A 27843-nucleotide genomic window follows, 5' to 3' on the forward strand; every position below is an offset into this window, starting at 1 on the left:
CCAGGGTGTAGATTCAGACCATCTTCCTTTCCCTTCCCTCTGCACACAGATGACGTGCTCACCTCTTCTCAGCCCATAAATTACCCACTCTGTCATTCTGCCTGAGCGGAGAAGGGGAAGACATCCCTCTTTTCGTGCGCACAGCCGGAATCACAGGCACCAGCAGCAAAGCAGGAGAGGATGGCTTGGCCAAAGTGGCGTCCCCCTGCATGCATCGATTGAAACGGCAAGGTGTCCTCTGCTGACGGAGAGGGCCACGAGACCTTTCGCACCCACGCAACAGCTGCCACCTCATCGCACAAACAGGAAGGCAAGAGATCCTCCTTCACACACACGGCTCCGGCTCCGTTGAGCCGCTGGGCAGAGGGATGCAAAGGGAACAAAGAAAAGCACTTCCCACTCTCCACCCCATGCATTTCATCAGTGTGAAAGACACTTTCTTGTCTACCCTGTCACCTGGGGAGAAGCTTGATTAATAAAATCAGATAATTAAATATTCTTCATCACAACTGGCTGCACCATTTTTTTACCCCTTTCATTGTTCTTTTCCCCACCACCCCCACTGCTTTTCCAGTATCTCGAATCTGGAAAGAGCCGAAAGCCTTTCATCTTATCAGATGTGGTTTATTGCCCCCTGGTTACACAGTAATTTTGGTCTCCGCTCCATGAAGAGGTCGTATAATGGGATATCAGCTCAAGAATTGTCAGTTCATTGGACAAATAAGGCAGGGCCTGCCAATACAATTATAAGAGCCCGATAAGGAAGGCACAGAGGAGAACCTGCAGGACAGGGAGACACAACCATAGCAATTTAAAAGGTGAGGGGCAAACCCAGAAGGTGGCAAGAAATGCCAGTGGGGGCAGAGAGAGGGAAGGAACAGGAGTGTATCTGACCACATATCTTTCCCAAAATAAAAATTAACGAGAAGATAGAAATGGCTCAGGAGAGGAATCACTGGCATTCATCCGCATTACCGGGGAAATCTTCTCCCCCTGCGGTGGATGCCTGACTGGGAGGCACAAGTGACTGGTGGGATGATTACCGAGCTAGCTTGCCTCATAGCTCAGGAAAGAAAGAAAATAATGTTTTATCTCTAGCAGTATGGGTGGGGGGTAGAGGACACTAATTCCTATTCCTAAGCATGTTGCAAGGGCTATCTCTTTTTCTCTTGTGACTGATAAGATGGGATGATGTTGAAAAGCACCTGTTTGGAAAGTTCAAAGGGTTTCCGAAGTAGAAGAAAAGAGAATCTGAGCCAAAGCTGGTGGCTGAGGGGGGGTGGGGGAGGATGGCTGAAGGATAACCTGGGAATTGCTGGTGAAGGAGGTTTCCATGCATGACACCTCCTTGTATGCAAGATAAGTTTACAGGGTATATCTCTCTTGCTAGTAGATGGCACGAGGAACAACTATTCATCCCGCCAGTTATTTTCTGAACTCCATAATAGTACAAATCCAGTGGCCTTGTCACAGATTGCAGCCTGAAAGCAGAAACGGAGGATAACTGCCCCACAAACAGGATTTACCATCAAGAAGCAATCCTTCCCAGGGCATTTATCACCCGGATCCGTGAGGAACGTACCTCCTCCTGGGATGGCCATGCGATTGCTCTGCGTGGGCTGGGGGATGTTCGGCAGTGGGTGGGGTTGGTAAGACTTTTCACCCCCAGTTCCAATGACGTCTTCCCCAGACACGGGAGCTCAGGTCTTGGTCCCAAGCTGATCAGCAGAGAGGAGCAGGCACGTGTGCTCACTTGTGGGTCGCTTTTGTTTCTCCTCCCGGCGCTCCGGCAGGTCGGCAGGGGACGGCCGGGGAGAGACGCGAACCTTCCCAGCTGCATGTTTCTTGGGGTGCACCAAGAGCCGGGAGAGCAGGAGAGGACTCTTTGCCCCGTGGCCACTCTGGCAGGAAGATGACAGACCCCCGGGTGCGTGCCAGCGAGGGGAAGCCCAGCCTGTCCTTCTCCATCGAAGAAATCTTAAAGAAACCTTCTGCCAGCACAGCCCTAAGCAGTGGAACCAGGAACAGAAGTAACTACGCTGAGAGACCTCCAGCCCTAAAACCAGGGTCACGGCTGGCCTTTGGTAAGTACCAGTTATAACACTTAATGAAAATGCTCCTTTTATTTTTAACCCCTAAAGCTATCCTGTTTGATTATGTAGAATTTTTATTCTTCAGCTTTTGTAGGAATCTGGGATTTCCATAATCGGGTACAAATCATTCATTATACATACAGAAATAATCTTTAAAAAATAATTTGTTTCAACCTCGCAGTAGACTGGGCTCTGCTGCCAGCCTTTGGTGGGATTTGGTACGTTATGAAGCCCTGGTGTCATTGGAGAGGTGGGTATGCAACCTGAACGGTTGTTGCAGGTAACTCTCTTCAGTAACAGTGAGAAGTGCTTATTGTAAACAAATAGAATGTCCTGGTGTCTTTCCCTTTAAAAGACAATACTCTTGTTATTAAAAAAAAAAAGAAAATAATTGCCTGTCATAAGGAAGGACAGGCATTCAAACTCAGGAAGCTAACCTAAAACTGCTGCAACTTAATGAAGTTGTTGGAGTTTCACTTCTATCAAGAGCTGACAGTTGTCTGGAATTACAGCCAAATCTCATATCAGTACCATTTTCTGATAAATTCGACCACTCATCCTCAGGCAGGAGAAATGGTCTGTAAGGGCGATGGTAGCTAAGGAGTGTTAGAACTCAAATGCTGGAACAAGAAAAGAGAAAGCATTTGTGTTTAATCATTTCTCCTTATCATCAGGGACACTAGGTCCTTTCATGAACTCAATAAAAACAGCTAGTAGAAAACCAGCATGACTTCGATTTTAGCAAACCAGCAAGTGTATTAGCCTTCTTGACTTCAGTTTCCTCAGTTTAGGTATTTTGGCCTTGAGTGACCTTTTACCCCCACAGAAATGGTCTCTTTTTTTCCTTAAAAAAAGACCAATGGCCTACATTTTCTGGATTTAGTATTTCTTCTTCTTTTTTAATCTACATCTTCCTTGAAAAGGAGATGGTTTATGTATACAAACACATCCACTTAACTGAAAAATGATCTGTAGTTTTGGCAGAAATTTTTCACTCACCTCCCGCTCAACTGCTTTCAACAAAGCTTGATGCGACATTTCATTTTTTGTAACACAGCGAGATCCTTTCAAGGATCAGGACCGCATTTCCCAGGACACTGTTGCTCGGCTGTTTCACCCCTGGTACTGCTGGAGGGCTGCGGCATTCAGAGGTTTCCTGAATAGTGAACAACAGCAGACCCAGGTCACGTTTTAAATATGGTCCTGAAACAAGGGAGAGCTTGGTAGTTTGTAGGGGTGGACAAGGACATAGCTGATGCTGGCACAAGCGTAATGGGGCCACGTGCTGAAGGAGCCCAGGTGCCAGGTTGTGAAGGGGGGATATGCTGGTGTGAGCTCTGTGGGAGCGAGTTTTTGTGAGCTGGAAGTCCTTTCCAGAGGGTCCATGGCAGTCGCTTTGTGCCACTGGATCCAAAGTGAGACAGATAACACCACTGAAAATGAAGTGCTGTTCATAACATGGACCATAGAACTGCATTTTAACAACATGAGACTCTTCTCTGGGAACAGAGAAGCGTGGCAGAGACAGGACCTTTTTATATTAAGTCTGTTTCGCGATCAATATGTTGAAGCCCTGTTCCACTGCGTGTCTCGGCTAAGCGTGCCGCTCCAAGTACAAGATCTGAAAAATCTGTATGCAGGACGCGGTGAGCTCCTAGGCTTGCATTACTGCACTGCCAGTACTGTCTCATCCCAAATTGCTCCACCTGAGAGTACAGTCAGTTTTTGAAAGCAATGCAGGCAGAACAGCCAGGCCTTGCCTTTGACTTTGCTTCATCACCCTGCCAGAGAGAGACTATAGCTGTAGCAAGAGAATATAGTGACTCTTCTCTCCCTGGCTAGAAAGCAAGGTTGGATTAATATACTTAAGGCAATGTAAAATGTTAGCTAATGAAAATAGTATATACACATGAAGATTCACTTAACTGTCATTGGAGCTGGGAAAACAGGAAAGCTGTAGAGGTATTCCAAAATGTTGTCATACGTTGCTTTCGCAATTGACCGAGGACATTTAAAAAAGAGAATTAAAATGAAGCTTTTTCACTGTTGGTTTCTTCCTAACACCAAAAAGATACCTAAGCTTATTACCCGTTGCTTTCCCAGCAGAACTGCCAATTTTTGCAGATAGGTTTGTTTATTTATTTCTGAAGTGCAATACCCTATGCTGTACATCTTGGGATAATTGCTGTATTTCATCAAAGTCGTTCAACTTCATGCCATATAACACTGGCATTAAACAAGTTGTGTAAATAGTCAGCCATATCTAATTTGGCTCGGTGCTGGCAATGTCAGGGAACTGAAATGATTTAGGGAACTTGTTGGAAATTCCAGGATGGGATACAAATCCAGCTGCTTTCCCAGAACAGTTCAGCAGCAGCAAAAAAGGAAGTACTACAGGTCAGGGCTGAGTTATAGCTTACTATGGATTTTAAGAACATTTCCCACACCCCATATGGTATGTATCTGAGCCAAGCCATGATCCATATGAGAGCAAGAACTGGCACCACACACATACGCATGGCTACCATAAGGTAAATAGCCAGGCCAGAAATTATCATCCAGCTCGTCTGCTGATCAAGGCTGTCTAGGTACCAAGACGACACTTGTCCCGAAGTGTAAATCTGGCCATTAAGAGCCGAGGAGATGGGTAGGGCCAGAGGACCAGAAGATGCAGAATGCCAGAAATTAGGGACATACATAGACAAAGCTTACCCTGGAGCCCTTTCCCAAGAAAACCCAGGGGTGCTGGACCAGGTGACTTCTAGAAGTTGCTTCTAACCTAAATTATTCTATGATTCTTTGACAAAAAGGGTGTTGTGATGTACTGTACAGTGCCAGCCTCTCATGGAAAGCTGGGGCAGGACTTGATAAGAAGATGTCTGGGCCTGACTCCTAAGTTCACGGGGGTTTGTGAGTATAATTCCAGTGGGACTCGGAATAAGGAGTGTGCAGTCTCCCCAGGACCGTGCAACTTCCCAGTTACGTGCGACTTCCCTGTTCCCCTATCAGCCATTTCTGAGTTTACTGCACAACCACAACTACTAGATGACCTGGAACTGGAGCTGTTGATCTGAAGTCTAATGGAATTTTTTAAAGACTCTTACCAAGTTAAAAAAGGAATAGTGAACAAGTAGACATTTTAGTATTCAGTCTATGCTTTCTCTCTTCTTTTTGTCACACTGCCTAGAAAGGGTAACCATGGCCTTTGCAAGGGATGCAAATAAACACCCAGCAAGTGCTGATCTCCTCCCTAGTGCCAACTCTTTCATTTTAAACAGAGAAGAGTAGCAGGCCTATTTCAGAAGAAATTCTTCTTCTGAAATCCCTGGGAACTTGATTTCATTGTGCTTGAAAGCCCATCTGAAATAATTGTTCATTACTCCCCCATTTTCTGCCAGTGAGGTTCTACCAACAGGAGGTCCTTTATCAAGTCAAGGAGAGCTTGGGATGAGGACATTACACCTGGGAAATTAATAGTAAAAGCAGTAACAGATACAGTAATTTTGTCATTCTGCCTGTGTTATGCCCCATTATGTTAAGGATATGCAAATTAATAGGAGTACAACTGCCACTTCACACACAAATGTCAATATGGTGATTGTTTACTTTACCCTTAGCAACACTCCACCCAGCCTTATTGCAAAAGAGGAAACAGCTGAAGGATAACAACTGAACAGATACCACCTGGCCAATATCATCAATTTACCCCACCTATTACAAGGGAAATCAATCCACCTACAAAAAAGAAAGAAAGAAAAAAAAAAAAAAAGGTATAGAAGCAAGACAAAAACAGCACAATAAAAAGCTGCTTGCACTTCTCAGTAATGGGCTCTTCCCTGTTCACAATCTTAGTAAGACCCTAAAATCATAAACCTTATGCCTACAACAGGTCTGTCCCTCTCCAGTGATTACACAAAAAGGCTCACTAAATGGAACTTAGGCCATCTGAAATAAACTCCTGCTTCCAAAAGGAAATCTTACTATCTTGCCTGAAATTTCTCATCCTTTCCTATGCAATTGAAAGTCAAGCCAAAAAGACTATTTTGAGCGACAAGTCAAAGTCATTTCTGTGCATAACAGTAACAAATATCTCATGTTGTGCCAGGCTGAAATATCATTGCCATCCCTGGGGGAAAAAAAAAAAAAAAAAAAAAGAAGAAACTGCATTCCCTGGAGGAAATTTTACCCCATGCCAGTTCATAGGTATTTTTCAGAGTGCTCTGCTGGAGTCACATGAATATGCACTGAAAAATACTGGGTGGCCTAAAGAGCTACCACTTCAGACAGTCTCCTTGTTTGTTCAGGACAACAAGCACCAGAGGAGGTTGCAATGCAAACGCAACTAGACCCTGGGGCTCCTAACTCTCAGATACATGCTTTAAATTCAGTATCATCTACCTTCAATCTTACTCTCCAGAAAGCTTCCTTGATTTTTCCAGCCTTTTTTTAAGGTTCATGCCACTCTGATTTGCTTCTTTGATCTCAAACAACTGATCCTCCCACTCCTTTTCACCAGTTCACAGAGACATTGGTATTTTCCCATCTGCCTAGGACACTCTTCCATTCCCTCCCTGTTTTCTCATCTTCAGCCTATAATTATTCTATCCATGCTCAGACATAAGTTGTGCTCATCACTGGGGTATGCGAACATCTCAGAGAAAAATTGGGGGGGGTGGGGGGGGAAGTTGTGTATGAAGGATGAAGACATGTGAAAAGTCTTCTATAATTTAGAAAATGCCAGTGTCATTCTTAGAAAGCTTTAATCACTGCACTTAAGAACACCTTGCTCAGGTCCCCTTATGTTCTTCATTACTGTAGGTTATAAGCACCATCAATTCTGTAACATACTCATTTTTGCAGTATCACATCTAGCAAGGGAGTGCAAGCAGTCCTTAATTTAGGGATGGGAGACTGAGATAGATAGAAAACCTGGGCTAAGAACATACGCTGACACTGATACCCTCTGAGTTCTTGAGCAAATCATTTCACCCCAGCCCCATGCTAGTGACCACTCCCAGGTTTATCCTCCTCCTTTATCCCACAAATATTGTTCAAAACCTCACTGTTTTCTCCTCAGAAAACTCAAATCTAGTTGATCCCAAAGGAATTAAATTAGTCTTATTTTGCACAATATGCCTCAAACACAAAGGTGGACCTCATAACAGGTTTTTAAGGTCAGCATGGCTGGACACATGCAATTGTGTTTAGAAGTTTACCCAAAGATTGGTGATAGTTTCAAAAGATAACATTTGAACAATCACCCTTTATTGACATGAGGCTTTGGCTAATTTCCAGGGCTCTTGTAACTGCATTTTCTTCATGTCAGGGTCAGCCCTCTGTATAATTCCTGTTGTGTGGGCTTTTACTGAGAGCAGAATTAGGCACTTTGTCTCTGGATGTTATAATTATTATTGCTCCAAGGCTGGTTACAAATAGAACTTGTTATTTGTTCAGAAAATAAAACCCTGACAAGTCTAAAAAGTTAGATGCTTTACCAATGCTAGATACTGCACCAGAAGGAAAATATATATTTTAAAATGGAGTTTCTTCCAGTACAACCTGGTGGGGTTCACACTTGCTGCTCTTTAGATATAAGAGGGGACTGGGGAACAGCCACGGGTACTGCAAACCCCAGAGCCTAGATCTGGGTGACTGCTCAGGAGTGCAGTCTATTATTGCATTAATATTTTAATGTTCTTTGGTGGTAACAGCAGACAAACCTGTGCTGTCACGTTCGCTTCAGGGTCATGCTAACCATGGAACCTAAATTCCCCAATGGGTCCATTATGCTTATGTGTTGCCTCTCTCTCTGCTTTTCCAAGCAAGGAAATCCAGGCATGGAGGAAAACTAGATAAAATTCTAGGTTTGCCATTAAAGCAGCACAGACCCAGTCATCTTGTGTCTGAAGAGTCAAGCCCGACCCTTGATTGCATCTACCAAAGGCAGTGCATAAAGCACTCAGAATTGGGTCTTACGGCTAGACTTTAATGTAGAAAAAAGCAGGTAAGAGAATGGGAGTATTTCTTATTCCTTTCTTAGGGTGTTAACAGCCACAGACAGCCCACTGCCTTGTGCCACGAGGCTTCCCAGCACGTTGTATTCCAGTGCATGGCTTTACAAGGTCCACTTACATTTATAAGGAAGAGTAAGGGCTCATACTACATTCATAAGGACAGAAAACTAATCTGAAAGATCTTTGCAGTGCCCCTGCTACACACAGACATGACGGTGTTAGTAATAAGGCAACATCATGACCAATTTCATCACCACTCAGGGTGAGGTCTCCCAGCAAGCGTCACCACTGGTTACTGCTGAGGTTACCATCAGCTCCCACTGAGATTGTTTATAACACCCGTGCTCAAATCTAAGCTAACCTTATGACTGTACTTCATCAAAATGGGCCAATATGCACTTCACTTATGTTTGTTCTGTCAACAAAAGCCCGCAGGTGATATCATGAAGATGAGTTGGCTGTCAGTACCTTCCTAGATATCACCAGTGTCACCTGTCACAAAGGCAGATGGGAAATGTTGACAGCCTGCGCAAAGGCTGCCTTTAGAAATCTCCAATGCCTAAATCTGAGGGGCAGACAGCCCAGATGTAGAAGAAAGGACAAATGGACCTGAATTGGGGAAGACACTGACCTTTACCCTATCCTATGGCGCATCTTCCTATAGGGTAGATGTACCTACAGGGACATTTAAGAAAGGACCAGATTTTTTAAAGCATTTGGCATCTAGCAAATTCCACAGCAATCCTGCTGTCAGGTTTTCAGAGCAGCTCCACACCTACTGTACTTCTGAGTTCTTCAGAAAAGGCGGCCACCAATTTGGGTGCTGACAGGGAAGCTGAGCTTTCTTGATCATTTTGTTGTGTCTCCTTACTTCTACAGTCCTTTGTTGAAAATCTCCCACAAGGACCATTGAAAGTTTTAAGGTAGAGGGAAACAGAGAACAGGCTAGATTTGGGGGTCAAATCCACCAGGATCATGGCCCTGCGACATGGGGTCATCTTGGCATTGATGTACAGCACAGAAGGATTAAGGCCATTTTAAATATGATCAGGTTTGAATGGTAAAGTATCTATACTACACTCATGCTGCTTTATTTCACACAAACTGGAAGGTGCGATGAATGACAGTTGCTTTATTCAAAGCTGTCTTGTGCTGTGTCCTTCACAGATTGCAGCAGCAGAAGTCAGTTAGACTGCGATGTACCTTCAGCCAAAATGCTTCTCCCTGCCATGTGTGCTACACCCATGGCCAGGGCAAAGAAAGTGCAGGCAGCTCACTGCAGGAGACCTGCTGACAGCCCAGCTTCTCCCCTGGGTGAGGACACAGGACGTGAACGCCTGGAAGGCAAAAGAAAACACGAGGAAGAAGAAGATCAGCTATGCGATTTCCCGGTGGACCATTCACTTCATGGTGAGTGCCTCTATACCCAAACTTTCTCCCAGAGTATGCCAAAACATAGCTGTTCTCTTACAACGATTCATATGGCAATACCTAGGAACAGACGTCACAAGTATTTCTACTGCTAAGCTCCTGGCTAAGTCACAAGGATGGTTCTTCAGTCTCGCCATAGAAAACATGGAGACCCATCCTTTGAGCTAAAGACCTGGCTCAGGGCTGCCAACCCTACCAATTTGAGTGATAGGCACTGCTTTGGGTGGTTATCGCCCTCCTTCTTGGGGTGGCAATCCACAGAGTTACCATGTGCAGCAGCCTCGGTCCCCAGGTTGTGCAACACCCATTTCCTCGTAAATGGGCGTTGCACAACGCGGGGAGCAAGGCTGCCGAACGCGCTGAATCAGCCCGATGTGTTCTGTACACCTTGGACCCATTGTACAGGTGATGAGGAGGTCATCAGCGTGCACACAGACAAACCGTTGATGTGCAATAGGTCTGGCATGCAGGATGCGTTAGGCACAGTTTTCAAGCCTGGCCACGTTGGTAGGTCTGCTAATTTCGTTAGTTGTGAGCACTGGTAAACAGCAGTCTATCTCTTAGTCAAAGCAAAGGAGACTACAAATATACTTTGTCAATATGTTGCACACAGACTTTAAGCTAAGCAGGACACATGGTACCTGAACAAGACAGGTTCCTAACAGACAGGTTCCTGCAATTTATTAGCAGCATGTGACTAAAACTGCTTTGAGTTCTTTGAGTTTTAGGACAGATTAATACAGATGATCATGCTACACTCCAGAAAACAGGTTCTCAGTAGCAGCAGTAAGGTGTTTCCTGCATAGTTTGTTACTATTGACTCCTTTCTGAAAGAAAAAAAAAAAAAAGGCAATTTTAATTAAGTCCATTTAAGATTCTGAATGGGCTTGTGTGATGGCAGATGCAGGGTTACTCAGCTGGCTTCTCTGGGATCCACGCATCTTCCTCAGCCCATACTGCGCAAGCTGGCAGAGGAAACATTTCTTTTTGAGAAATACATTTGAAAGAAAAGCCTTGTTCCTGCTGCTGCTGCTATGGTATACATGAGTCCTGTGACAACCTGCTGTCACCTCCTCCTCCTGCACGAGACGATGGCATCTGTCTCGATGCAGAGAGAAGCCTTGTAAGATAACCAGATATTTTATCCTACCTCTGCCCTGTGAGCTGCAAGCAGCTGATGGCAGCAGGGTAAATCACATTGCCTTCTCGCAGAAGAGCCAGGGCTGTATCTGGCACTCGGAACTACCTGTGAGTGCTAAAAAAGCAGTATATTTCACGCGGGAGGGAGTTCCCAGCCATGGGGATCACACTGGAGCTGGGAGGTGGCTTTCCCAGGGTGACAGAGGCGGGAGGTGGCTGTCCCAACTCAGCACTCATTGACCAGCACGGTGGTGGGTACCAGCCTCATCAGCAAAGCAGGGAGGAAGCATGTAATTATCTGCACAAAACTGAGCCAAGCTGAGCAGGCCCTTTCAATGGCAACTTATATTTTAAAGGCATTTTAAACAAAATCCCTCTGTTCCCCGGTGGCAGTGGGGTTTTGAAACCAAGCAGAGGTTTAATGATCTGCCATTTTCTAGGCTCCTGGTTCCCGCAGTTGCTGAGCCTTTGACAGAATCTGGCTGAAGGAGGGGGGTGGATCCTAAAGCACTGGATTGGCATTTTCCCCGCGGTGCACAAACAATGATGTTTCGGATCCTGTTCACGCACTGTGTCATTCTTAGCCGAGAGCTGGAGGCCTGGGTTTAAAATCCTTTCCAGCATCATAAGCTTCAGGCTCCTTCTTCCACTTTATGTTAGGGGGGGGGAAGAGCTGGCAGTTCTGTTTTTCCTGCCTCTGGCTGTGGCTGGAGTCACCTTTCCCAGACGATGTCGGCAGCAGCACCTGCAGGAGAGGCAGACTGCACCATCCCTGGAAGCAGTCTGTAATCCTTAGAGCTCAAGCTGATAGCAGATTTAATTCTGTTTCCATGCTTATCGACTCTGCAGTGCTTCAGACGCACTTTTGGCATGGTAGCTCCAGGCCGGTTACGGGTCCTCTAACGAGGCACCCAGGCAGTGCCAAATTCCCGTAGTATGTGCCATGGAGGTACCCCCAAGACCTCCCTTACACCCACACCGAGGATGCCTACAAGCTCCCAGGGGAACGGCACTAACCTCAGCAGCGGGAGAGCTTTCTGATGTGAAAAACATCAGAAATCCTTGTCTGGGCATTCCTTCACCTCTTTCTCGCAGCCCGCCTCTATCTATATAAAACACCTGCATAATTTGGGAGGCAGGGCACTAGGCTCTGACTAAGCATACACATCTGTATAGTTGTCAGGGAGCAGAAGAAATCAAGCGTGCTGTACAATCACCTTGGAGGCGGGAGGGCTGGGGTTTGTCTGGCGCTTTTTTGGATAGGAGGAGAAAGATGATGATGAGGCTGTGACATTATGTCCTTCATGGGCAGGTGGTCTGAGATAGCAAGAGCACCCTGACTGTGACCCTGAGTGTGAATTTGGAGCGTATTTTCCGGAAACGCCGTAACACTGTCGTGTTCCTAAAAATTTGCTTTTCCCACAAAATGGCTTCTGCGACTAAGCGGTTTAGAAATGCAGTGTCATTAAACTAGATAGATTTATGCCCTTATCACAAACCATTTACAGGAAGCAATGCCTCTTGCACTTTGAACTTAGAGGCTGCATTGTAAGCAAAAAAAAAGAGAAAAGCCCTCATATGCTAGAGACGTGCTGACAGTGGCGTTTAGTTTTGCTAAGCCCCCACTTGAATTTGGAAGCCTTCATTCTGAATGTTGAGTGCTTTCACCTGTGGCCTTCTGCACAAAAAGCTCAGCAGAACTTATTTGGAAAACCTGGTTCTTGGGAAGCAGCGGTGTTAAAATCCATTTTAGGAGAAGAGCGTCCTGAGAGAGGCCTTACTTTGGAGCAGTTGGTACACATTCTGCTTCGGCCAGCTCTCTGTGAAATGATTAATTGCTGCCACCTTGCTATGTGCAACCACCATCGCTGCCAGGGTCTTCAAAACTTAAGAACAAGCAGGACAAACTCTCGTGACTGTCAGTCAGCATCACAGCAACATGTCCTGAGCTCCCGCATTCCTTTCCATTCCTTCTCTCTGCTCTGTGTGACACCCTTGGGGCTTGACCAGTTCACGACAGCCGAGGGCTGGAGCCCGAGGATGACATGTCCCCACGCCTGCCTGACCTACAGCAGCTCCTGCTGCAGACTGCCACGTACAAGGTCCCAGCCTAGTTCAAATCCTCATGGGAAATTCCTTTGCAAAAGCTTTTATGCATACTGAGTCCGATTGTATACATTTGTGTGTGTGCGCTGTAAATATTTACATTCAAAGGCACTGCATGAGTGTGCTCAGTGTTGCACGTGGGTAATGGTTCCAGTCCTCCAGTCCAGCGAGGGACCGGTCAGTGCCTTGGAGAAGCCAGATAGCAGCATCACCTTAAGAAACTGGTGGATGCCTGGTCTTGTGGGATTTCTTCTCTGGGCAATAATTCAAGTACGAGGTAGATCAGGCTTCAGTAAAGGGAGCTGGCTCCTAACTCCACCAGAAACTGGGGGGCTTAGGCCATGGGAAAAAAATGGACTTTATTTCCTGAGGCTCATGTCTTCATTATTCACTGTAGAGGAGACTGCCATAATGAGACAACATCACTCAAATATTTCCATAGCAGAAGTCCTCCGCACATTGCTGACTGGGAGCTCAGGGATCTTTTTATGAATCTAATTGTTTTATTATTATGATAGCATCTTTGATCCCAAAGCGTATTGACAAATTCTGGTGGCAATCATCGTAAAGACAACAGGAAATAGAGCGATGATTTCAGTTCTGGAGAACTTCCAGTGTAAGTCATGGTCCCTCTGTACTGATGCCAATTGCAGGCACCTTTAGCTTAGTGTTTATGTTTTCTCTGAAGCCATAAATTCATTTGTAGTGTTCATTTGTGGACAAGATGGTCAAATCCATGTACCCCTGTGAAACAGCATGGGTTATCTCTCGCAGAACAGTCTTTTCCCCAATATGCTGACTTATCTTAATGCATTTATGAATCACCCAAGAGACAACGAAGCACTGTATAATCACAATGCTAGATAAATATCGGCTGCCCAGAATACGCCAGTGGGATTGCAAGAAAGGGCACAAGCATCCCATTGTCCTGCAGAACAAAAGGAAGCAATTCTAAATGAAAAGGAAAAGCAGGAGGAAGAAATAAATGCCTATGTATATAATTTGGCTGCCATTAGCTGTCTTACCAGTCTTCTGTTTATCAGTGTGAATAGTCCCTGCAGCCCTGTGTCTCTGAAGTGCAATATTCCTGTATACATTTAGAAATGCAGCAGACCATTGACCTTGTTTTGGTGGGTTTACCTGAGGCATTGTTGAAGGCTGGTTCTTTGTTTTTTCCCTCGTTGAAGCCTGACTGTTTATAATCACACCCTGGATATTAAATGAAAGGCATGAAACCTGAATCCTTTACTCCCACCCTTCAGACTCCTCACATAGAAATCTCACTGGTACAAGCAAGCACTGAAGAAAGCAAAGCTGTCAGCAGTTGGGGGACTTTCATAAATTCTGTTTATGTTGTTTCATTGTGCTTTTTGGGGTTTTTTAGTTAAAGCAAATGTTAGCATTCAATGCTTTCCTCGAGCAGCCCCTTCTTTCCTGCAAATTTTGGATCCAAAGGGTACATTACACAGGACCCAGAGGTTAATTTGTTCCTGCTAGTCAAATCTCTGTAATGTGACCACTTGTAAAGTTGATGACACATCTTGATAAGTTTATTTCAAAGGTCTTACGAGTACTTATTGGCTTCTCCTAAATTGTCTGAGAACTTCTCATTGCATCCCTGGTATTTGGTACTTTTAATTACTGTTCTTCGAAATTGAGGGCAGGCCTCTTACCTACTGTATTAGCAAGTGCTTTATGCTGAAATGGGAAACAGCGGAGACTACGTACTAAAATAATGATGGAATTGTGCTTTCTTGGAGGGAGCACAGACTCTGAGGCAGGGATGTAAACAAGCATGCCTGATTGATGTCTAGAGGTTTGCAGGTACAAATAACCACAAAGAGCAGGAATAAAGTAGAAAACCGGCTGTCTGTGCAACCTGCAATAAGCCCAGCTTTCTCCGTGGGCAAATGACTGGTTTCTGACAAAGGTGATTGACCAGAGAGTGTGGGGAGAGTGGTGGAGAACCTGTTTTCCCTGGTGAGAACCGTTTTTGGGTTAGGCTGGCCACTGCTTTTAAGGTGAAGTTTGACAACAGCTGAACATTCACAGAAAGTATGTTTCAAGCCTGAGATTTAGCTGAATGGGGAAACTACACATATACCTACCCCAAATCCACTTTGACCTGAAGGAGTTTGTGAAGGTGCAGGTCATTTAGCCTCGGTACAGAACTGATATCAGGTGATGGAATGTAACATGCACCCCTCTCAGTTGGGGTCCGTCAAACCATGGCCTGCATGCTTCTCCCTCCAGATATTTCGCTGACCACTGGCTGTGCCAGAGTTACACACAACACCATTTCAGGGCAGCAGCGTGTGTAAACACTGTCATCATTTTGCTGGCAGATGGGAAGGGTTAAATTCACCAGGGGCTCAGGTTGATGGTGAGCACCATCCTCAGCAACAAACTGTCCACATGAATGGTTTCATACATAGCGTCTACTCCTTGCCAACTCCTCTGACAAGCAGACTAAGAAACTCCCCTGGCCACCACTGTACAGCTTGCTCAAACAGGTTTCTAGCCTGGTATTTTTTAGCAGTCCTGTTCACGCCGTCTAAAGTCTGTACCTCTCTGCATTTCAGCCTTGCTGTCAGGTGATTAGGCACTGTACTCTGCACCGGGGTGGAAGCAACGCTCCGTCAAGGAGTTGTGGACTGAAGGGGGGAAGTCAAGCCTTTAAAAGTTCAAGTCCTGCTGCTCTGTCTTAACTTCGGCAACGCCTGAATGGCCAGCAGCTGGATGCTAAATGCTGCATTTCGCTAGCAGGAGGCTCTATCCGGAGCATATTGTACCCATCCGATTAGGATAAGTCTCGCTGGCTACGCCAGTCCTTCTTAAAAAAAGGCTGAAAAATCACTTTAATAAAGATTAGCCACACTGCCATACTCTCACCTAAATACTGCAGAGCAAGCTCTTCTGAAAGCCTTGAGTCACCTCTTTAACTAGGAGAGGGACTGCCATGGGCACATCTCTGTATGCAGACAAGCATGTTTTGTCCTGATGCCATCAGCACTCTGTAATAACTCTTTGATATAGTTGCAATTGGGGTTTTTTTTGCTATGGGCTTGGCTGCCATAAGCAGAATGTCACCATAAGAGAACAACATTCAGAAAAGCCACAAGAAGGAACCAGCTGGGAGACCCACATATCTGTAATTGGTTGAATTAAAAAGGAGAGAGGAACTTCTTTTAAAGAGGCTAAAAGGGAAAACCAGAACTTAACCAGATATAATGAGGCTCTTTTTCAATGTTCCCAACTTTCTGAGAAACAAATGATACAGTCAACTTTGTTACACAGAGAAAAATATATTTCTGAGGATACATAGCTAAAACCACTTGCTTGCTCATGTAATTGCTTTCACTCTTGTCAAAGCAGCAGCAAAATCTTTGGATCTGGTTATCGTATACCATGAGAGGGTGTCTGTCCAGAAACCACAAAGAGGATTGCAGCACGATAAACCGATCGCACCAGTTTTCGTCTATCTAGATTACATACTCCAAAGCAAATACGTGCCAGCACTGACTTCCAGCCCTTCTCTTGGGTTTTTAGTTCCTTATCCCTCCAGTGTATGCATCCTTGTAATAAGACCAAGTAGGCTTCATACAGTCGTAGCCTGCTAATGGGCTAAGTGCAAATGGGAGATTAATTGCAGAGATCTCCCTGAGGTAGCATTTATCTAGCTGGTTCAGGTATCAGGGCAGCTGAGAAACAGCAGTGCAAGCTGTACCATAGGCTATTTGCCTCCTACAGAGTATATTCCAGAATGAATTTGCCCAAGTATGGCATTGCTGCAGCTGCACATCTTTTACTTAGCAAACAGGTACAAGCAGTAGTCTTCGGTATCGATTCGCTCACACCCTTAATGTCTTGTAACTGTGTTATACTGGATAGTGGAAATAAGCCGTAATATGCTAAGCTGAAACTGTGTAAATAAGCAACTGCAAATCAGACTCCTTGAGCTGTGCATAGTATTAAAGCCTTAAATTCCCTTACTTTTTAGGAAAGGAATGATGGGGAGGCTTCGGTCCATGTGGATATTTGGAGGTCAGAGATCACATAATAAAGTAAGTTGGGAGGGACCTCTGGACACCATCTTGTCCAACCCCAACTTTAAGCAGGACCAGCTCAAATCAGGTTGTTTAGGCTGTTGTCCAGTCAAGTTTAGAATAACTCCAAGGATTGAGACTTCTCAGCCTCTCCAGGCCCATGTCGGACTACCTTCATGGTGAAAACATTTTTTCGTATTATAGAATCAGAATTTTCCTTGCTGCAACTTGTACCCATTGATCTCATCCTTTCACTGCTCAGCTTCAAAAAGAATCTGTATTTCTACAAAGTTCAGGTGTTTCAACTTGCTCCAAGTCTGACCTAGTAATAATGCCAGGTCTGCAGAGGACAAGTGGAGCCTGTTACTGAATTTAAAGGAGCTATGCTGCTTTATCAGCGTGGAGAATCTGGCCCTTCCAATGTCAATAGTAAGGCACTGTATAGACAGCTGTATCTCTAAGCATCTGCAAATGCTGACATATTTAGCTGCCTGGTATTTTCAGACTTGGTTTCAGCAGTCAGCTAACCTGCAAATAACTTTCACAGAGCATAAAAGCACACTTGAATATCCCCAGCTTTTACATAGAAAATAGCTCAGGAAACTCAGACAGTCTTATTTCCCTAGAGACTCTAGAGCCACGTTTGTAAAGCCAATGTTACACTTCCAACACTTTCTAGTCTTATATCTTCCACCCAGATTCTTTATTAGACTGTAATTCTGAATGCTGTTGTTTGCTATGGGATCTCTAAGCTAAGGTCCCAAGGCAAAAGGAAGTATCAAAACTGCAGTCAGAGAAAGTTTCATCTTGCAAGAGAAAATGTTAACACAGTCCCAGATTTTTTGGTTTTTTTTACAGTTGTGGTGGTTTTTTTTAAAAAAAAAAAAAAAAATCAACAACAAAACCAGGATGGCTGATTACTTATAGAAAAAAAAATGCACTCTTCTAGATTTCCTACTGGCAAAAGCCTTGATTAGTTCACAGGAGTCTATTTTGTTAGCAATTTAATTTCATTTCCAGTTGAAATCAAAGCCAGTCCTTCGGACTCTACTGGCCCATAGCTGACCTCATATTATTGTATTTTGTTTAATCTGATGAGTTTCAGATTTGAAAAATCTGGTTTCAGTAGGATTGACACTTCTGAGCACTGTGTAAACCCTTCCTTTACATGAGTCTCATCTGTAAAACAGTTCACCTTTCAAGAAGGAAATATGCGGAGGATGCAAGAGTCAGCTGATAGGGAGTTTCTTTTGCCCATCACCAAGTTATTTGGGTCATTTTCATACCAAAGAAGCCGATAGGAGACACCAGAAACTCACTAGCCTATTCTCTCTGAAGCCATGCTCTCTAGTCCTGGACACTTCTTAGCTGCCAGTGGTACAGAATAGAGTAAGAGATGATCTGGCAGATCCATTCCCCATCCCATCTCCAGCACAGTTTAAAATACATTCAAGGCAATGGATCCAGCTCTCAGGTACCATAAGATGTCCCAGCTCAACTAAAAGTTTCTTCCCAAACCTACACCAGCTGTGCACAGCCTTTGTGTTCTCATTCTCATATATTCTTTGTAGGGCAGGCTTTGCAGGTCCTTCTAGAATCATGATCTTCACTACTGAGTTTGTTCCACACCTTGGCCCTGTAGAGATGGTATTTCATTGCTTGAAACAGCTGATTTCTTGAGTCTATCTAGGTTGATTAATCCAGTGAAGCCTGTATCAAGTGTCCTACCAGCACCCACAACTTCTTAAGCTGGTAGCCAAGGATAAGTATCCACATTATCATCTCTGTGTCTATGAACATACTCTGTGGAGAAGTCCTGCAGCTAGCATGGTCTAATAATGTAAACCATTCCTTTCTAGCACAGGTAGTAGTCCCTGGTTTGGGCACTAAAATTCTTGCCTTAGCTTTGATTCCCCATTACAAAGAGGAGATGATAGCTGTCATCATATGTGCTTACAGGCAAGAACTAATGATTGCTGTTTGTACGGTGCCTGCTTCGATGAGGTCTGATCCAGCTGGTCTTTGGCATTCACTTCAATCCCATCATGGTCCAGTTCAGTCACCTCAATTCTGTAGAGTCTGGTTAATGTATGAGACAAAAGGGTTTATACTGGACTAAATAATGATTTGCTGTATTCTGATGGAATACTAAAACACACCTTTTTTATTATTTGATATGATATCCTAGGTTTTAAATTGTAGACAGTTTCTTTCTTGCTTTGCATAGTCATGAAATTATATTTCAGTTCATTAATCTAATACTTTTTTTAAAAAAGTACATTGGGATTTTTTTGCTAATCCAGAAATTTTCCAGGGGGTAGGCAGGTTTGTTCTCTTTCTCCTGAAGGCTTTCTGATTGCTAGAAGGTACATAGAGTGCCTGTGCATACAAAACCTGGCAGGACAACAACTCTGTCAGCTTCCCAGATGTTTATGTACAGGTGGGACCACAGGAACGAGGAGGTGGTCACAGTTTGATCTTGGATCTCTTGCTCCACTCTGGAAATGATGGAGATAGATCGCAGCTTCTCCCAGGTTTGTGGAGCCAGTCTTCTACCCTGGATAGAGGCAGGAGCTCAGCCCAGTGTTCAGGGCGATGTACAGGACATCTCAGGGAGGCCTCAAGTTTCTGAGAGCAGTGCAAACTTCACTTGTCGGGATCTGCTATGTGAATTGCCCAGTGCTACAGAAATACGAAGACCATACGTTGTAACAATACAAATACAGCAGAGAGATTCGTTACTGTATGACAGAACGTGATGTGCTTGACAAAATATCAGCTTAGTATTCAATCTTACTTGTCTGCAGTATCTCCCAGGAGGATATGGAGGCCAACCCACACAGAGAAGTGTGAGGTGAAAATCTTCCAGACAAGAGACACTATTATGAACCGTTAGCTCTATCATATCTACAGGGGACGTAGTGTCCCGAGATTCATAGTCTCAGCATTGATATTTCCCTTTTAATCCATATAGCAATAAATCCCCCTTACAGCCATCTTTTGGGAAAGTTCAAGTAGACGCAGCTTTGTAATCAGGGCTTCTTAGGAGAGGGTGCCCATTGCTATATTCAGCATAAACGCACAAAATTATTTCTCATTTCAGATCGCTGCCCCAGTAGTGCCAACAAGATTCAATGTAAATAATATTTTTCTCTTGGGGCTGAAGCCAGCGCTGCAGTCTAATGAGTAGGACTTTGATAGGCTGGTGAAAAGTCTAATGATATGGATTTAACTGTGTTGGACATCAGCTTTATTAGGCTGTTTCTGAGATATAGGAGTATCGACAGTGTTTATGATAAATGACACTCCTCAGTTATTCTTGCATGACTGGTTTCCTTTAAAAGTACCTGAAAGGTTTAGAAAAGATGAAATATTCACAATGGAATATATTCACTTACTGGTCCCCAGGTATCGTGTCTTAGGCACCTTCCTACCAAGTCGATGGACAGAATTTTTTTTTCCTTATTTTCTGTGTCAATAGTGTCACAATAAAGTTTCAATTACAGAATGAAAAATGTCATTTTCTGACTGGCACAGAGCCCAATTTATATTGGCCAAGGTTTTAGTTACCTTTTTCACTGCATTAGCTCCCAAAAGGAAAAGTTTATGCTAATGGTTGAACAAAATGGGCGGGGAAGTACAAAGTCTCTTTGAGGGGCTAAGATAACCTTCTCTGGTTAACTGTTCCCATTAGGAAGTATATGCATCTACTTACATAGTATGAATTGGTAGATGTCATCAGACCATGGAAGACCAAAAGCAGTTCTTTAAAAAGGTAATTTTCTTGAGCAACATTGTGTCATTGCAAATTACTTAAGGTCATTGAGTAACAAGCTCGTCATAGTCACTAGTGATATTAGAATTTTTATGCTCCTATCAGGCTGCAGTTTTCCAAGCTCAGTAGAAGAAACCCTGTGACTTAATGCTTGGGACATGGCTTTTTGCACTGGTCGCTCAATGTCAGCTGGAAGATACTCCATTTGTGCATCAGAGAGGATTCCAGCCTTGGGATGAGGCTGAACTCCACGTTCTGCAGATCAGCTGCCTTAGACCTCACTTCAGCGGCTCCTTTCTCCTCCTCCTTGCAAGACATCATCCCTTCAGCATCATTTCATAGCAACCTAGACCTTATTCTAACTTACACCAAGTGGCATACAGAGTTCATGATCTAAATAAAATACTCTGGTGTGGGAGGGGATTTTCAAAACGGTGTAGGAGTTCTGATGGAAGTCTTTGGTGTGGACACCCCACAGCAGGTGAAGGAATGGAGCAGTCTAAGAGTACCGTTAGGAATTAATAGCACCCAAAGTTCCCCATATGCTGCTCCATGGGTTTTAAGGCCTTGTAGTTCTCATGGTTCAGCTTGTTTAGGAAGTCCCCACACCACAACACTGCAGTCAGGACAATACCATGACTTTTCTTTGTAAGGTAACATTTTTAATGCAACTGTCACACTATAGTGAAAACTGCTGGATATCCCTAAATACCACCAAAGGAATGCTATGGAAAGAGAGCAGTGGTCAGTTAGTCTGGAATGGTTGACTTCCCTTCCCAGCATTCACACATTTTGGGTACTCTCTGATCTTGCTGGCATACAGGAGGAGAAAATTCATCAAAATCAATAAAGTGGCAATGGAATAAAATAATACCTCAGAGCTTGAAGAAAGCTTAGTAAGACCAGTATGACAGGAAAAGATAGGGATGGAAAAGCTATGAGCTGAAAGAAAGATGGCGCTTCATTACAGGCATGAGAAGAGCACCAAGACAAAATGGAGTATCTATCTACTTTTTCATTCAGTTTACATTAAAGGTTGCTTCACAAATAGTTAATAAGGGATTATAAATTAGCAACAGATGTGTGCCTGTGACAGACAGGAGCAAAAAGGGGTCAAAGGCTGGTCCAGCACTAAAAGACTTTGATGACAAACCATTGCAGGGCTAGTGTGGTTAAAATACATAGGGTTTTGTAGCTGTTGACATGCAGTGGATCCATGGAGTTAGCACTGCAAATGGGCACTTCTGACTCACTCCTTGAATGATAAAGGAGTTCATTCGCATTCACTGCTGGGTCAGGAGGCAGTCACCCATGGTAAGTGCATCTCTGGAAGGTGTTGGAGTGGGTGCCATCCCAGCTGCATAGCAATTTACAGAAATTCCTGGATCTCTGAATCTTCTTGTGGCCCTGTGTCCTTTTCCTATAAAATGCAATACGCCTTTCCTTGTTTGCACAGTTGAGAGGAAAGGGAAACGGAGAATCCGGACAACGTTCACAGCTGAGCAGCTTCAAGAACTGGAGAAGATTTTCCAAGTGACTCACTACCCAGACGTCCATATTCGAAACCAACTGGCAGCAAAGATAAACCTCCCAGAAGCCAGAGTTCAGGTACACTGTGTCTCCAAACGGCTATGCTCACTGCACCAACTCTTTATTCAGAGTACATTCTTAATGGTTTATGCCTGGGTGACAACGCTAATGAAATACGTGACCTCTCAGTTACCTTACAGAGGAGGCCAGTATCACCGTTCTCCTTTTGCAAATGGGGAAAAAAGTATTTGTCACCTAGCTGGGACTAATCAAATGGGATTAATCAAAGGGTTAACAGGAGCTCTAAGCATACTAAATGCACAGCAAATAGGAGTCACAGATGGTTATAAGCAACCTGTTGGACTCTGTAGCGACACAGCGGCCATTTATGAAAATATTTATTAATCATTTATCAACCTTTTATAGACTAATGTACATCCAGCACAAACTGCCATCTACATCCATCTTCTACAGGGTCTCAAAAAAGTGAAAATAACTGCCCAAATGAAAATGCTTTCTTACTGCTCTGTATTTTGATATCACAGGCTTTAAATTCCCTGGCTGTAACTTCATTGCACGGAAACTAATCCACTTCATCCCATCTGTAATGTAGTCTTGCTGACTGAGCTCAAAATTGACCCCAAATGTTTACTGCATATGAAATCTGCTACATTAAAACATACATACCACTGTGTATTGGAATTTGGTGGTGTTTACCAGGCACTGTTGTGATGATTTTTGCACGAGGCAGTTCCTGTACTCGCCATAATGCTAGAGTCATCAGGGCACTTCTATGCACATATCCCACTCCAACAACCAAAGTTCAAAGCAGAGCAGTCTATTGACTATGACATGCCTGGGACTATCAACTAACCGTGATGATATTGTTTCATAGTTAGGGAGAATTGGAACAGCATAGACATAATATGCCCATTAGCAATATCAGTGTACCCACAATGCATTTCCAATGGTATAAAGCACAAGCTGGGCTACTAGTCAGTGTTCCCAGCAAATCACATGAAAGAACAGGACAGTCTTCTGTTTAAAAAATTATTTATAATCTGTAGGGGGGGAATAAAAAAGAGTTATCATGGGAAACATCAACCTGAGTTGTACACAAAGGTAGTAAAAAGCACCTCATGTATGAACTGCAGATGGAAAATTCCCAATTCAGACGATGTTACACACGACACAGAAAATTCTGCATTTGACCTTATTGTGGCTGATAAAGGGAAACCGGCCACAGAACTGAAAAATTAGCAGCAACTTAGGTACAAGTTACAAGTTGTTACAGTTTTGATTGATTGCATTTGTCACATATAAACAAAATAGAGTGCAGATAATTCGTATATGCTCTTGGTACTTTGAAATAATAGTTTGACAAAGTTAAAAGCAGTATAAGTCAAATCACCTCAGAGAGATAATTTAACTGGGGGGGGGGAAGTGAGCAACCATTGGATAACCAAGTGAAACATTGCATAACTGTGAAAAAGCTTGTGTCCTCCAATCAAGAAAAAAGGTATGATTGCTGTGAAACAGTTAAAGTAGATAGATAGATGGAATTATATCCCTGTGTGTGTGTTCGCCTACACGCAAACGTTAGAAACAAGAAATTATAAAAAATGAACAAGCAAAGCAGAAGGATACAGGCCAAAGCTTTGGTCAGAAAAATTAAGGATCATCAGAAACTCGATAAAAGTCCATTAAGAACAAATAAAAAAGTAAACAATTACTTTGATCTGTTACTTTATAGAAACAATGGGACTGTCAAGGATAATGCAGAAACGGCAAAGATGTTCAGTCATAATTTCTGCTCTATCCTTGGAAATATGTCAGGTAAGGTGGTAGTATCACACGATGATGATGAAACACTTTCCATAAGGACGATGTTGAACAGCAGCTGCTACAGACAGATATTTTTAAATCCAGACATTTAGGTGACTTACCTCCAGTAGCTCTCAAAAAGCTGCTTGAGAAGCAATTTGGGTCATCAGTGTTGATATTTAATCAGTCCTGGAGCACAAGAGACATTCTAGGGGCCTTGAAGGAATCTAATGTTGTGTCAGTATTTAAAGGGTAAACAGGACAACCAGATAATGACTGGCCTGTCAGCCAAACATTGATTTTTGGCAAAACAGTGATAAAGCCAATAGGAGTCTCTGTTAATGAAGAATTAAAGAAAGGGTAATATATTTAATGCTTATCAACACAGGTTTATGGAAAATAGATGTTGTCAAACTCATCTTTTTATGATGAGATTATTGGCAACAGTTTTAAACTGAAAGAGGGTAGATTTAGATTGTATATAAGAAATTATTTACGATGAGGATGGCAAGACACTGGAGCAGGATGCCCAGAAACGTTGTGGATGTCCCATTACTGGAAGTGTTCAAAGTCAGGTTGAAGAGCTTTTTAAGCAACCTGATGTAGTGAATTTGAACTACATAATCAGTAAAATATTTAATAATAGTGCTACGAAGTGGTAAGAAGATTAAGGGACTGGAAAATAATGAAAAGGCTGATTCTTTAGTACAGCAAGCTCTGGATCATTGGTCGTGTGTCTGCAAGAGAACAACAAATGGACAATCTTACAGAGCAACAAATGGAGAACATTCCTACAACATGGGACATGCCACCCTCTCTCTGCACTTTCTTTTAGTCCTTGTTTCCTTGGACAACCTGCTGACCACTGAGAGGGTAAATGAGTCTTTTGTGAAATCTCAAGCAGGATTAAGGAGGCACTTGTCCCTGGCTTTAGCACTGGTGTGTCTTTTGTGAACACACATGGGAATACTGTGCTCTGTCTCAGTGCCATAGCTCAGGAACACTGGAAAAATGAAAGTTAGTAGCGTGAAGAGAGTAAATTATATCAGTAGCTGTTGGAGGGCTGGTTGGGCAAAAAAAAGAGCAGTTCAGTCTGTGAACACAGCTTTGCCCTTATTAAAAAAAAAAAAAAATAAAAATCCCTGAAGTGAGGACTTTATCCCACGTGCAGACTTTGGAAGGAGATTTCAGAGGTTGAATTTTGGCTTCAGTCTCCCCTCTGCCTTCAATCACTTTGTTGCTGTTAAAGTGGAGTCATTTTTATGGTGCTGTTTCACCATGTAACTCCTGCATGGTAGAAAGGGAATGGAGCAGTTCATATAGACTAAGCGATTCTCAAACACATGCAAGCCCAGATAAACAAGACTGTCCTTTCAGTAACCTCAGATACTGCTAACTACCAGCAATATAGTAGAGGGGTCCTGACATTCCCATTACTTCCTGGGCAAGAGATGCAGAAATAATTGAGCTGCTCATTATTTGGTTTAAAATGCATACATATTTATATCTAGTAACATCTGGTGTTGATCACTAACACCTTGTGCTCATGTGAACCACTTGCTTGCATTCAAACAGCAGGTTCCTAAGCCAGCTAGAAACTACAATGGAAGGGGGATTCAACTTTTCACAGCAATGCAGCAAGATGCGCTACTGTGGCTGCACAGTAAATACTTGTGTGCCTCAGCCAGAAGCCAGACTGGTCAAATCAGCTGATAGATGAAAGAAACTCCCCTGAGAAAATGAGTCATCTGTTTTCCAGTGAAAAAGAGATGGCAGATAACATACTCAGACTGCTGAATGATTTAGAAGGTTTCATCCCCTTGGGTCTTTTGGTTAGGTCCCTTACGTGAATTTCAAAATGTTACCAGCTAAATATAGGAAGAACCCTGTTACTACATCTCCACCGGTGACATTTGTATTGCAGCCCAGCAAAACAGCTAGGTGGGTCTTTTCCCAGTCTATTCACTTGGGAACAGGGTAGAAGAGCCCTGTCATGCAACAAATTGCACCTCCTAGGGAAAACAGAATGCCATGTGCCTTGACTGCTGCAAAGCTTTCACCACGAAAGGATCTGCTTTCCCAGGAGAGCCCTGGAAGACCTGCTGCACCCTGTGACAATGTTTTTTCTTAAACAGGGAGATCCTAGCTCTTCTGTGAGCTGCGAGAGAAAAGAGGCTGTCATGAAAGTCCAGAGATCCCACATGCTATGCAAAATGTGAAAGGTGCTGTGCTGAACCCCATGTTTTCCTTTAGATTCAGCTCCTGGTTCTGCCAAGCTGGAGGTCAAGGGTTTTTGATGCTCAGAGAGCAGGGAAAGTAGTTGGATGTGAGCAGTTCCTCTTCCATCTCCTGTTCATTTCTGCGCCTTTTCTTTCTTGCCTGTATCCAGATCTGGTTCCAGAACCAGCGAGCAAAGTGGAGGAAACATGAAAAGTTTGGCAACTTTGGTGGCCTTCAGCATCTGACAGAAGTTGATTTCATTCCTACTCCCAAGTCAGATACCACAGTGAGTATCAGAAGCTAAATATAAAGCCACTAAGGGAGGGAGAGATACCTAACCTTCACCAGGTCACCTCTTCACATGGGACTATCCCAGAGGAGGAGGACTGGAAAAGACAAAAATGGCAATATGATGAAGAGAAATGCCGGCAAATATGGTCAAATACCACATTTATTTGTGACATTAAACCTGGTTTGTAAATATGCTGTGAGGTGTCTCTTGCAGGATGATCCTTCCCCATTTTATTTCTAAATCACTTCCCTGTAAATCATACTTTGATTCAAAATATCTTTACCATCAGAAATTTCCTGAACAGGAAGAAATACGACATTTGCAGTCACAAAGCAATGTTTCTTTATAGACAGTATCTCTCTACAGCATCCAGCCTTGTTAGGCTGACCAGTGCTTTTTGTCCTTGACCCACGTCCTTGCCAAGTCCAGGACAGTTAATATTACCTAGGCTGACACAGAGGCTCTTTCCCTGTCTGGAGTTTTTCCACGGCTAGAACAAAGGGTATTTTGCCTTGTTCCCTGGGTGACAGCACACCACTGGGTTTTAGGGGAGTCGATTCTTCTAAAATTTTCTTCTTAATTACCAAGCACCAGGGAAACAAATAAGGTTGATCATAAATTGTATCTAACTAAAAGTCTGTATTGATTTACCTGAGACTGCATTTTTATTCTTGAAAGGCTCCTAGCTTGATGCCAAGAAAGCTCGCTGCTACCATCCCTGCCGTGGAATACTACTCACCGCTGCAAGGGCAGCTGACAACTGCCTGGCTGCCCAGCACGTTCTCCTTCATCCCCCACCACTTGGAGCTGCTGCCCTTCCCAAAACCATACTTGCTCTTCAATGTCCTCCCCCCTTACAGCACGCCGCTACCCCAAAAGTTGGAAAGGAGCAGTATCTGCGCCAGCTCCACATAGAGGAGGATACGGGGCGGGGGGGGGGGAGTGGGGGACTTTGGGGGATGCTTTTCTCACCCATGACCATTTTGGGGGTGTGAGGTTCCTCTCCTTGAACAAGCCTGCCAGGACGATGGGTGGCCTCTGGTGCAAGGTCAGCTCGCTGCGGGAGAGCCACCGCGAGTCGCCGCAGCCTTGCAAACGCGGTCGAGAGCCACCATGGACCGGGAAGGAGCTCCCCATCAGCCCAAGGAGCAGCACGCTCTCTACAAACCCAACGGCTCAACTGAGACCCTCTGCCTGGGGGGACGGTGCACCAAGTGACCCTGGAAAAGGACTGGGGTTTTACTCAGCCCTGAGACAACGCTGAATGACCCTATTGCGCTGGTGGTTTAGGGCAGGCAAGACGCCTGTGTGTGTAGCCCCAAGGTGCAGCCAAAAGGACTTTCCTCAGCAGGTTTAGGTCGCTTTCCTCATA

General features: G+C 43.9%; 1 protein-coding gene across 1 annotated transcript; it reads left to right on the plus strand.

Moving 5' to 3' along the window:
• Nucleotides 1-1912: 1912 nt before the first annotated feature.
• ISX (intestine specific homeobox) lies at nt 1913-27386 on the plus strand. The gene is made up of 5 exons (XM_049822305.1): nt 1913-2084; nt 9275-9517; nt 22062-22213; nt 26349-26465; nt 27150-27386. The coding sequence occupies exons 1-5, from the start codon at nt 1913-1915 to the stop codon at nt 27384-27386; spliced, it is 921 nt and encodes a 306-aa protein (XP_049678262.1).
• The last annotated feature ends 457 nt before the right edge of the window (nt 27387-27843 follow it).

This window comes from Accipiter gentilis, chromosome 18 (assembly GCF_929443795.1).
Source record: "Accipiter gentilis chromosome 18, bAccGen1.1, whole genome shotgun sequence".
Taxonomy (NCBI): Eukaryota; Metazoa; Chordata; class Aves; order Accipitriformes; family Accipitridae; genus Astur; species Astur gentilis.

What these genes read in the sequence shown, in the direction of transcription:
- ISX (XM_049822305.1), top strand. Translation starts at nt 1,913, where the DNA reads ATGACAGACCCCCGGGTGCGTGCCAGCGAGGGGAAGCCCAGCCTGTCC. An exon ending in GGTGGACCATTCACTTCATG is followed by an intron (nt 9,518 to 22,061) that starts GTGAGTGCCTCT and finishes TTGTTTGCACAG; the next exon opens with TTGAGAGGAAAGGGAAACGG. An exon ending in CTCCCAAGTCAGATACCACA is followed by an intron (nt 26,466 to 27,149) that starts GTGAGTATCAGA and finishes TATTCTTGAAAG; the next exon opens with GCTCCTAGCTTGATGCCAAG.